Source organism: Thamnophis sirtalis, unplaced genomic scaffold, assembly GCF_051295495.1.
Source record: "Thamnophis sirtalis isolate CommonGarterSnake01/CBP01778 unplaced genomic scaffold, rThaSir2_p1.2 scaffold_5, whole genome shotgun sequence".
Lineage (NCBI taxonomy): Eukaryota > Metazoa > Chordata > Lepidosauria > Squamata > Natricidae > Thamnophis > Thamnophis sirtalis.
The window spans coordinates 119,541,251-119,554,399 of NW_028261385.1; the positions used below are offsets into that span (position 1 = coordinate 119,541,251).

At 38.0% G+C, this 13,149-nt stretch overlaps 1 protein-coding gene across 1 annotated transcript in view; it reads left to right on the forward strand.

Annotated features, from left to right (window-relative positions):
• The window catches only part of PKHD1 (PKHD1 ciliary IPT domain containing fibrocystin/polyductin), a 180,127-nt gene that overhangs the window by 36,565 nt on the left and 130,413 nt on the right, over positions 1–13,149 (forward strand). The window contains 3 exon segments of the mRNA XM_087717043.1: positions 243–310; positions 2,697–2,878; positions 2,909–4,342. Coding sequence (XP_087573169.1) covers positions 243–310; positions 2,697–2,878; positions 2,909–4,342 — 1,684 coding nt within the window.

Genomic DNA, 13,149 nt, shown 5'->3' on the forward strand with positions numbered 1-13,149 from the left:
GATCACATGCAATTGAGCAGAGGGGTAGGCAAGATTTTTGTTGAATGTTCAAGAACATATGCATTTCTGTACATACAGCATCATGTCAAAATCCAGAACTGAATATCTTGCAAATCACATCTGTCATTTCCCTTGAGGCAAATGATATTTGAGTTAATCAAGACTGAATTAAAACTTTTTGCAGATGGTGAGGGAAAAAACCCCATGCTCAGTTAACCATAAGAGTCTTATTTATTTTCCAGATTGGAGCCATTAATCCAGTATGTTACAGAGATCTTCAGAATAGAACCATGTTGTGGCTCCTTCCTAGGTAAATAATGTCGTTGCTTTGTACATACATGCCAGGGGTGGGTTTCTCGCCCCGTTCCAACTGGTTCGGTTGGAACGGGGCCGGTGGCGTCCTCATGCACGTGCGTGGTGCACGCATGCGTACTAGCATCTGCGCGACGCTCCAGCTGCTCCTGGAGGATCGCGCAGGCGCTGTATGCGTCCTGCGCATGCGTAGAAGCGCAGAACTCATCAAAACCGGGTAAGGACTGCGGGCGGGCGGGCACTCCCTTCACCGTTCCCGGAAGTTACTTACTTCCGGGTTCGCCGACCAACCGGTTCGCAGGGACCGCCGCGAACCGGTTGAAACCCACCCCTGATACATGCTTAAGAAGCAGAATCTTGGAATGACTGAGAAGAAACTCTAGAAAATAACACATTTAATGGATGAAGCCTGCAGTCTATTCTATGAGAGAGCTCAGATGGTCCAATACTTACGTATATTTGTATCTTGTCTGCTTTTTCTAAACCCTCTAGCTACCCAAGGGATGAATATAATACGTATATCACCTTTACACTGAAAAATCAAATCATTTGCTTTCTATTTTGTAATTAATATTTTATAATATGATTTTCTATCTTCAACTCTCATTTTCCAGTTTTGCTTCCAATTCCTTTTCTTTTCTCACATTACTATTAATGCAAAAGTGGTATTCAGCCGGTTCTCTCTGGTTCGGGCAAACCAGTAGGGGCAGCTGCAGGAGGCTCTGCTCACCCATCCCAATGAAATGCGCACTCTTCTGCGCATGCACTTACCTTCTCTACCGGATCGCAAATGTGAGCGCACGAACGCTCACATTCACAAACCAGTAGGGAAGGTAAGTGAATCCCACTACTGCATTAGTGAGTTCACAGGAGCTAATTATTTTAGCAAAACAAATAAGTGTGGAGAAGAGTTAAATCTTATTTCAGGAAACAAAATAGTTTTTCTGGCTTTCCCTAAAGAGTAAATGGCTTCCATCTCATTATTTATTTATTTATTTGTTTGTTTGTTTGTTTGTTTGTTTGTTTGTTTGTTTATTTATTTATTTATTTATTTATTTATTTGTTTGTTTGTTTATTTATTTGACTTATATACCGCTTCATAGGGCTTTCAGCCCTCTCTAAGCGGTTTACAGATTTTTAGCAAATTGAGTCAGCAAATTGCCCCCACAGTCTGGGTCCTCATTTCACCCACCTTGGAAGGATGGAAGGCTGAGTCAACCTTGAACCGGTGAGATTTGAACCGCTGAACTGCAGATAACAGTCAGCTGAAGTGGCCTGCAGTACTGCACCCTAACCACTGCACCACCTCGGCTCTTTAAGTGGAAAGGAAGCAAATAGATGCTTCTCAGCCCCTAATGTCAGAATAGAGGTAAGAAATGCTTTCCAAGGCTGAGTCATTCCTGCCTTTAACCTTTTCCACTCAGAACAGTAATGTATAGGTTAGGCCTCATAGCTTATTCGGTATAAGTGTTGAATTTTCCTCCCCATCAGTTGGTTGTGAACAGGTTGGGTTAGTAGGGAGAATTTGGGTTACCCAGCAAATAAATAAGGCACCAAAGGGTGAAGGACTTGAGACCCAATCTATTTAATATTGCCATATAGTTAGTGAAAATGTAAGTTGAATATGATTTTATTCTTTATAGCAATAGCACTTAGATTTACAATATATACCGCTTGATAGTGCTTTACAGCACTGTAAAGAAGTGTGGTAGCGCAGTGGTCAGTACTGCAGGCTATCTCTGCTGACTGCTAGCTGCCAGCAGCTTGGCAGTTTGATTCTGAGTGTCTCAAAGTTGACTCAGCCTTCTTTCCGATGTGGGTAGAATGAGGACCCAGATTGTTGGGGACAATATGCTGACTCTTTAAAGCACTTATAGAGGCTGTAAAGCACTATGGAGTATATAGGTCTAAGTGCTATTGCTATTTACGGTATCAGCATATTGTCCCCAAGAATCTGGGTCCTCATTTTACTGACCTTGAAAGGATGGAAGGCTGAGTCAACCCTGCGCCACTCAGGATTGAACTCCTGGCAGTGGGCAGAGTCAGCCTGCAATACTATATTCTAACCACTACATCACCACAGCTCTTTATATTAAGGTTTTGTTTATATTAGTATTGTAATAAATTGACAAAATCTCAGAACAATAAACCACTAATATAGAATTTAAAATACAGAAGTACCAACAAAACATATCTAGAAAATTTAAAATACTGGAAAAAACAAAAGCCTGAAACAATTAACAGCCCGAGCTTCTTTATATCTGGGTTGCTTTATTGGACATCTTATTCTGTGCTAACAATTAATACAGTAGAAATGTAAGTTTTTAAATTATATTAATTTTGAAAAAAGTTAAGATTCGCTAACATTTTTGTCTCTTTCCTAGGTGGAACATTGCTCACCATTTCTGAAATAGGTTTTAGCAACAGCCAAGCCTTGGTCTTGGTCCTGATTGATTTTCAACCCTGTGCTATAATCTGCCTAACTGAAGATAAAATTCTATGTTGGACCCCACCACCCACTCAGCCATCTGATATCATTCTCAAAAGTCTTCTGGCAGATATAGAAGTGTACATAGGCAACTAGTCATTGGTAGAGCCATTCCAAATGAAAATCTTTAAAAATTACACTTTTCTTTATAACTTGTCTTTGACTCCAAATATCATAAACATTGAAACAGAATTATTGAACAATAGTCTGCACCTAGGCGTAGAAGGAGTCAGTGTAACAAATTCAGTAGCTATCCTGGAATACGTGGAATGTCCCCTTGAAGTACAGAAGATCAACCACTCTATATCTTGGTCTCAGTGTTCCTTGCCTCTAAACATTCTAAAATCAGGGCGCTATGTTATGAGAGTTCTCCAGAAGCAAATGGGCTTTGCCAACATACCAGCTGAGATGCAGCATTTTACAATATACCCACAGATAAAGACTATCTTTCCATCTCGTGGATCCGTGTGTGGTGGGCAGTTGCTCACAATATCTGGCCATTCTCTCAAATCTTGGACAAATTCTTCTTGGGTAAATCTGACAGGCAACTTGTCTTGTGATGTCCAAAGCTCGAGTGAACAGAGCATAATATGTACATTTTTTTCAAGCAATCCCCTTTTGGATGATCAGCAATTTCCTGATGTACACCAAGCTCTTAGTATGACAGTAAATGTCAATGGAATGTATAGCCGTTGCCTAGGAGACTGCTCGTTCAATCGTTTTGCAAACAAGACTCTTGTTATTGATGCTGTCACTGTGAGGTTTGCTGGGATATTAATTTACTTGTTAATCAGAATTCAAAAATTAGTTTGGGCAGTGGATGAAATGCTTATAGAGGTGGATGGACATCTCCCTTGCAATATAACTTCCTTGAACAAAACCAGCATTGAATGTCAGGTGCACAGCCTTGACGCAAAAGAACATAGCATTTTGATATTGAGCAGAAGCTGGGCTTCAGTCTGCCTGAGACAGAAAGACTCCAATATCTTCAGAGTTACTCCTGTGGTGCTCCATTTTTATCCCCAGAATTTCAGTCTCAATGGCGGAAGCCTCTTGACCTTAGAAGGTGCAGCACTTCAAGGCAGGAGCAGCACCTCAATTCTTGTAGGAAATCAGAGGTGTCTCCTCACCAAAGTCACCTATTGGGCCCTTAAGTGCCTTGTGCCTTCAGGCCAAGAAACTGCAATCGTGGGGCTCAACATAGACACTATGTCATATCCTGCTGGGGAAATAAGCTACAGTGAAGAATTCACCCCAGTTTTCCTCTCCCTTCTGCCTTCCACAGGCCAGTTTTCAAAAGTTAGGCAAATGGAAGACATGTACGTTTTCATTGGAAGTTCTTCCTGCATCAATGTTACTAGCAAAAGTACCAGTTTGCAATGTGTGCTTCCTCAGCTTCCTACTGGAGAATATAATGTGACAGGTGGAATTGTGCAGAGAGGTTGGGCCCCCTCCACTTTGGTATTCACTTCGGTCCTGACAGTTATCACAGTGAAAAACAGTCATGGTAAGTATGTGGTTGCTTCTGGGGAATGGAAGTCTGTAATCTCAATGAATTGATGTGAGAAGCAGACCTGAGAGTTATAGCAGCAAACTTAGAATTTCAGAATGAGATTTGGTTGGAGTCTTGTTGTTTTTGTGAAATAACTTGCTGTTTCTTGTAGATTATAATTTTTCCTCAATGTGATAAACATATGGTTTTCCTTACAAGTCATAGATCATGTTTATGTTTTCTGTTCTCCTGCAACAAAATGTAAGACACTTTTTTTGTTTGATGTTCAGAAAATACTTGTGATATCACATTTCTTACAGCAGAAATGCTTCACCCTCTGAGCTAAAAAATCCCATTATTAGCTTTGAAGCAAAGTCCAAGTATCATAGCTGACTTTCACCACCTTATGTTGACTTTCCTTAGTCATTCTACATTTGGAGACATGCTTCATGAAAGTAGATGGCCAGCAAAACCACGTGTTAAGTGTCAATTGAAGGATATTACGAATTGTTAATACATCACATTAAAAGAAATACATCATAGAAAGCAATAGCTCTGCAGATGATAACAGTAGGATTCTAATAGGTTATTAATAATCAGCTTACTGATTAATACTGCAGTTTAAATTTGTTGTTATCTGTCTTAGAGTTTATCTGTTGTGTTGTTTGGAGTGAAAAACCGGGGTGGGCAATCAGAGATTGTCCTTTAGGGATGCAGTGGCTCAGTGGCTAAGACGGTAAGCTTGTTGATCAGAAAATCGGCAGTTCAGCGGTTTGAATCCCTAGTGCTGCATGATGGAGTGAGCTCCCCTTACTTCTCCCAGCTTCTGCCAACCTAGCAGTTCAAAAGCACGTAAAAAATGTACGTAGAAAAATAGGGACTACTTTGATGGGAAGGTAAAAGTGCTCTGTGCTCCTTTGGCATTTAGTTATGCCGGCCACATGACCAAGGAGACATCTTTGGACAGCGCTGGCCCTTTGGCTTAGAAATGGAGATGAGAACCATCCCTAGACCTGGAAACGATTAGCATGTGTGGGGGTACCTTTACCTTTATGAACTTGAAAGAAAATGGCATATCCATGAAAAATGTTACAGGGGTTAACTAAGTAAAAACTGATCTTGATTCCTATCATATCACATGCATATCTATTGATTGTTAGGTCTGTTTCATCCTCTTTCTGTGCAATTTGTTTCTTGGAAAGAAAACCCTAACATGCAAATGTTTTTAATAATTTTAACAATGTTCACGGGTTTTTTTTTAAGTGCATGAGGAAGTTACAACTTCTTCTCTCCTCTCCTCTCTGTTGTAGAATCTAGAAAATGTGACACCTGGCACACTAGGGGGAAAATGCCGTAGAATTAGCCATGCATTTTGACTTGTTAGTCACTATTATGATAAGGCAACTACCTACCTTTCTAAAGCAACCATAATCTCCCTTTATAAATATCTTCTTCCCAAAAAGTTAAAATCAGCAGCCAAAGTTGTACAATTGTATATCAATATATTTATTGTATATCAATATGTTTCTTTAGCATTATATGTTTTGTTATTTTTTGTACACAAGTCAAATTAATAAGGTAACGTACTCTGATTATTCTGTTGAGAGAAACAAGCCAGAGTAACTGATTCTCTGATACAATACTAAAGAAACCAGGGAGACCTCCATTGGCTAGATGAGCCAAGAGAGAGACATTAGCCATAATCAATTAGCTGACAATTTGGTCCTAAAAAGAAGGGGAGAGAGTATTTCAAGTGCTAGTAAAGAAACAATTTATTGTACAGAAGATTACTGCCTTTCAGAAACTTATTTGATAAAGGGTGCTAGAAAACCAGTTTGTCCATGTAAAAACATCCATATCTAAAATTAGATAAGGTAAGGTCAACATTCAGCACAATTTGTTTTTAATAATAAACAAACATTTTATTAAGTTTACTTATTTTATCTCTAAAATACTGAAATAATAAACATGTCAAATAACCTGGAGTGAATAACAAGAACAACCTTTTGCACCAATGGAAAATATCCACTTTCAGGGAAGAAATGGTAAGCTAGTGTACATTTAAGTTTTCAAAACATTTCCTTTGCCTGTGTTTGCTTATCAGCAAAGTGAACAAGTAAAACAAGTGAACTCACAAATTATATATATTATATTATATTATATTATATTATATTGTATTGTATTGTATTGTATTGTATTATACTGTATTATACTGTATTATACTGTACTATACTATACTATACTATACTATACTATACTATACTATACTATACTATACTATACTATACTATACTATACTATACTATACTATATTATATTATATTATATTATATTATATTATATTATATTATATTATATTATATTATATTATAATTCTGAATTACTGTTCTCTGCCAACATTCCCACAATGTTTTAACATTTTACATTTCTTTTTTGTGGCAAATAATTTAGGAAACATCCACTTTAAACTATACAAAAATATTTTTTCTAATGATCAGAGTAAAACGAGCTCAGCTAAGTTATGAAATATACAAAAATCATTGCATTGAATTTCGCAATTGGATTATATTCATTCATAAGAAATATAGTTAATTGTTAGATCTTGCAATATTTTAAACTGCCATTAGATGTCAGTAAATGAACATTGATTATTATTACTGATACCATAGGGACAGTTTTCTTTATATGTGTTAGGCTGGTTGCTTCAAACCACAAACTAATTACTTTTGCTAGTAGAAGAAGATAGAACTTGAGAAATAGCCTGCAAATAAAAGTTTGAGTCACAGAAGAAATATTTGAGGTTTTTAGTTTACAATAAACCAGTTAAGCTAAATCAAAGGCAGGCTAAGAGGAATAGTCAACATTGGCTATGTGGTTATGAACCCAAGGAAGAACTTCAAGAATAGGCAAAATCTTTACATCATTTTTCCCCCACAGGGAAGGCTAGAGTGGGAAAATCAAAATAATTTTTAATGAACAGGAAATATTCTGAAGCCCCGAGTTGTTTGGGTTAGGATTAGGTCTGCATTTCTCTGAGAAGATACATGGTGATGGTGATTCCATGGACTGAAAAATATATTTGTTCATACAACAAGCAATACTGTATGTTGTAAGAAATGGCACATTCTGTTGGAGATTTGTGTCAATTTGGCATCTGTTTATTGCACTGTAGTACTGGAACAGTTAATAGGCAAAGACAATTGCTGACAATCTCCTCTTCCTCTTGCTGTTTTTTGCAAACAGCAAAAAAGCATTCCATCTAGGCTTGAAACTAGCAGGGTTATATGGCCTGAAGAGATAGGGAGACCCCATTTGTTATTCTACAGCTAGTTCCTCAGAATATGAAGCCTTGGTGATCTTCTCTCTTGTTGCCTTCTTCCTAAAGAGTAGCAGAGATGGTAACATGATTATTAACCTCATTAAAGTAGGATCTGAAAGCTTTGTTTAAATAGAAAAAAAAACTTCTAAAACACAATTCTTCTGATAAATAACATTAAGGACCTAGTAAAAGATATAAAAAGAGGTTTTCTGAAATCTATCGCTAGAAAGATTAATATGGAAGAAATTTTAGGAGATCAAGATCAAAAGAATCGAAGAAGAAACACTAAACAAGGGTGATAGAAAAGCTTGAATGGATACTTTGCATCATCTTCATTGCAGAAAAAAATATTAGGTAAATCTGAGTTGATAGTTTCAGAAAGAGAAGCACAGAAGCTGAGAAAAAGAGTGATGATTAAAAAAATTGATGTCATCAGTCCAATAGGTACTGCTATAAATCCCAGAACATCAGGAAAGAGTTTTTTTTTAATAAGGACAATGGGTACCCTGCAGTTCAGATATTCAGAAAAAAATTCCTGGAATCAGATTGCTTCAGTTCTATATATTTCTTTTATGGTTGGTTCCAGATTTTTTTTTCTGCCAAACTCTGAAAGATCTAACAAGAAAGGTGCTGAAATCTTTATGTCTTTTCCTTCTTCCATTGTGTGCCACAGACAAGAACAGAAGTAGAATCTTTAGCTCCAGACTGACCTTTTCAATTGGCAGATTTAGTAACTGATTTAAGATGCTGCTATTGTCCTTTAAGAATTGTACAGAGGTTGTGACTTTTCTTTTTTCTTTTCCATAGTCAACATTTATTAGGGTATGATATAGAATGACATTCAGTTAATTCATTCTTTTTATTCAACTTACAGTGCAACTATGTCTGGGTGTAGGTATGCACACAGACAAACATGTAAGTTGCACTGAATTGAGTGGAATGTACTTTTAAGAAAACCAATGCAGCCCATAACTTTCCAGATGTTGCTGATCCAGAATTTGCAACCAATGTTATCAGTGCTGAGGAATCCTGGAAAGTGTAGCACCACAAGCAGGAAACTGTCAAGTTTCTTTCATTTATAATATAAAGGAATAGATTTGGAAGCGTTATATTATCTTATTTCCATAATACTTTTCTCTATCTTGTTTGAAAATACGTTTATTTCCATTTCCATTTCATTCCATACAATCACATGTATACTGTGCATAACCGGGGCATATAACATTGAATAATAAACACAGCCCTCGCTTTTATAGACAATACCCCCCAAAATACAAACCCAATATACCACCTTGACCCACCATACACCCTCTTTCACCCCCCTCCAACTTTCATTCTTCCTTCCAACATACCCCTCTACTTCCTACTTCACCTCCCCCTCTATCACTCCTCTCTCCCAATACATTCCCTCTCTTCCTTCTCCTCCTGCCTCCAATCCTCTCTCACACCCTCTCCACCCCTCCTTCTTCTTTTGCTCTACTCCTCCCTTCGGTGTACCTCTATTGTCTACCAATATGTTCAGCTTGTCCTATTTTTACACTAACATTAAAAAGCCACAGTATACAAGTGCAGTCATGTGCTTTAAGATCTAACACATATTATATTTTCCCCCTCCCCCTCCCCCTAGAACCCCACCTCCCTTCCCTCCCCCCGACTTCCCAGAGTCCGTACACGGTATAGCTTTTTAGCAAACACAGTCTAAAATGTCTTAAAACAAAGCAGAAAAAAAAAGGTCGATAAGATCTCTACGTTGAACTCAGCTTCTTACTGTTACCCAAACTTTAAACAGTTTAAGTTATTGCTAATCTTAAGCATAGGCTATCTGGAGTTTCTTAGTCCCAGATTTGCTTTGTGTATAATCAATCCATTTTTTCCAGTCTCGTTTATATCTCTCGTTTGAATGTTCTTTAAGATATGCTGAAATTTTCGCCATTTCGGCTAAGTTTATAACTTTCAAAGTCCATTCTTGAGTTGTAGGCACGTCTTTCTTCTTCCAGTATTGCGCCACCAACAGTCTTGCTGCCGTTATTAAGTACAGAACCAAGTTAATCTCTACCGCTGTAAAGTCAGTACATATACCTAGTAAAAATAACTGAGGGGTGAATTTTATCCTTCTTTTGAAGATATTTTGCAGGATCCACCATATTTTTATCCAAAATGCCTTAACCTTACGACATGTCCACCATATATGAAAATATGTAGCGTCAAGAGAACCACATCTCCAACATTTAGGCTGTACATTCGGATAATACTTTTCTCTATCTTGAGAGATAGTGGAACTTGTCAAAACCAAAAGGGCAGACAGAAACAAACCAAAGATCAGGGTCATATATCAAATCCTGTGCAGCAACTGTGAAAAGAATTTTGTTGGCCAAACAGGAAGAAAATGATCAACCAGACTGCATGAACTGCAATTCCTGGCTATCAAAAGACATGACCTACTATTTCTCATGTCCATCCACGAAGACTCAGAAGGACACAAATTTGATCTAATTGGAACCACAGTTGTAACCCAGGTGAAATCAAGGAGAGAAAGAGAATTCCCTGAAGCCTGGTTTTCCACCAATAAGTCAATAAACAGACACATTGACATCGATCCAGTCTACCAATATCTGAGAATGAAAGAACGGCATCAACCACAATCCCAAAGATAGTATTTTAAAATTAACAAACAGGCACCCCACTATGTAACAACAAAAATCATAACCTGTCAGCTCACAAGAAATCGGATCATGTCTCATTAACAACAACCAGCCAGTCAAACAGCCCAGACCATGACTCAGAAGCATCTGAACAGACAACACTAACTTACATCACACAGACAAAACCAAAGACCATATCTTGGTAATAAAAGCCATCCAATCAAACAGTCTGTAATCAGATGTACATATGTATATGTATAGGTGTGTTTGTATATATACAGTATGTGTATATGTGTGTATATGTGTGCGTGTGTGTGTGTGTGTATACACACACACACAGACACATATATTATATATTATATAATATATATAATATTATAATATATAGCAATAGCAATAGCAATAGCAGTTAGACTTATACCGCTTCATAGGGCTTTCAGCCCTCTCTAAGCGGTTTACAGAGTCAGCATATCACCCCCACAGTCTGGGTCCTCATAATATATAATAATAATATATAAAATATATTATTAATATATCAGTGACATGCAGTGAGGTTTAAGGCTGGTGAGGCAACAATTTTTTTAGACTTGTGGACTTCAACTCCCAGAATTCCGCAGCCAGGCATGCTCAGTTCCGATTTAAAACGACAGCATTTGTTATTTTCCTTTGCTAAATAAGTTTCCTTCATTCTTTTTCTTTTTCTTCTCCCTTCCCCTCCTTCCTCCCACCCTCCCCCCTTTCTCTCTCTCTCACACACAGTTGGATTGGAGGGAGTTAGGGAGACCACAGGAGGAGGCAGGAAGCCAGTCAAAGAGCCATACTGGAGCACACACACACTTTTCCCCAGCCCCGGAAGGATCCAGCCCAACCTCACTGATTACAGGTTTGAAAAGACAACGTGCTCTGCCGGCAATCAAACTACACTTGGGGAGGGAGAGCACTTCCCTCCAGCCTTTGCCCAAAGCCCCACACCAGGAGGATGAAATTTGAATTCTTCCCCCTCCCTCCAACTCACACGTACCTTTTCCAGCTGTTTCAGAGAGGATTTCAACTCTGCTCTTACCTGCCATCATGAAAAGAAAAAAAATGTAAAAGGAAAAAGGCAAGAGCTGAGGTCAGGCTGAGCTAGGAGCTGCCAGAGTCATCGTGGATGACTCTGCTTAGTGCTTAATTGTTTAATAAAGCCTCTAAAAAAGTGCCCTCTACAGGAGGAGGTGGGAGAACTACGTGCCTCATCTATGTTAGGAATTTTTCAGCTTTTAACCCTTGCTTAACTCTGCTCGAGTGATCATAAAATCCCAGACTAGATGAGGCACGTCATTCTCCTGCCTTCTCTTGTAGAGGGCATTTTTTGGAGGCTTTTTAAAACAGTTAAGCACTAAGCAAAGTCATCCACATTTCTTTTTCTTTTCATGATGACAGTGGTGAGGCTCCGCCTCCCCTGCCTCCCTGACTGCACATCCCTGATGTGTGTGTGTGTGTGTGTGTGTGTGTGTGTGTGTGTGTGTATCCCAGTAAGGATATGGCTAGCTGATGAGAGCTAAATAGCTTGAAATAGATCTATACTAGTCTCCCTTTATTTATTTATCAGCACAAATGTAACAAAGGCAACAGTAAAAATAATGGTTTTCTGTCTGGATGGTCTCTTGCGATGAGCCGATAGACAGAGAAAGGAAGCAGTATGCTTCCTCCCATATTTGGGCATACCAGGGGTTGTGACACAATACATACCTATTTCCCTGGCTTAGCTGATAAAGGAGGAGAACCTGTGGCCTAGTGGCTAATACAGCTGCCTAATATGTAATACAGCCCAGTATATATATACTGTCTTTTAATCAAAACTATTTCCATGGTAGTTTATAATCAGAGAGTATAATGAAATATTCACTTTGGTTGATATAGTGGTATTCATAAAAAAACTATCAATAACTAACTAACAATAATGTTTACTTAGATCAAGTCTATATTAATATTTATATAACTCTAGGATCATTTCTGTGTTCCAGTGATCTCAAAGTGTTGTCCCTTTTGGCCCTGAGCCATTTATTTTCAGCTCAGCTGGCAATCAAAAATGAGGATTGTCTTGTTTTTGTAGCTAAAATTGTGGGTGAGCCATTTTCTACATTAATGGCAGCTCCTATCTCTGAACTTGTTCCCACTCACCTATGCAGATAACATACCAAGATAGTATAATTCATTCTTCTGTGGGCAAAATATGGTGCTGTAATGGTTTCCCCTTTTAAAAGTGATTTTTAAAACAAGACAAAAAAAAGCAAATACAAAACATAATATGGTACATGTAGATTGCTTATATGGAAAAATCACCCTTTTGAATTCTTTAAAATTGTCTATTATCTATGAAAATATTGTTGAGAATTAGAGGAATACAATTAGTGTAAGTATCAGGGCCAGATTAAGGCCAATGGATGCCCCAAGCACAGTTCAAATACTGCTCCTCAATCCTTCCATTGGTAAAGTGGAAGAATATCAAGATTTAATCATTGCTGGAGTCCTCCAGTAAATGGCATGCCAAGTGGCAGGATGAACTTTTTTCCTGCTGACAAAAAGCTGACTTTGATTTACATCTGCACTGGACTACTGCAAGGATTTCGTATTTTACTAGTTTTTAAAAGAACTTTGCTGCTTTATTTTGCTTTTTGAATATATTTATGATCTCTTTTTTATTCTAAGGAGATGGGAATTTTCTCTTTCTTTTTTATTTACTTTCTATTATGGGAAATGTTACCTTAATTTTTCCTGCAGATATTTACTTATTTTGTCTTTGAGAGGAATTGCCTATGTTTTGTTGTGAAAGTCCCTTGTGACCTCCAGACTGGAGTACTGCAACGTGCTCTACATGGGGCTGCCCTTGAAGAGTATTCGGCGACTTCAGCTT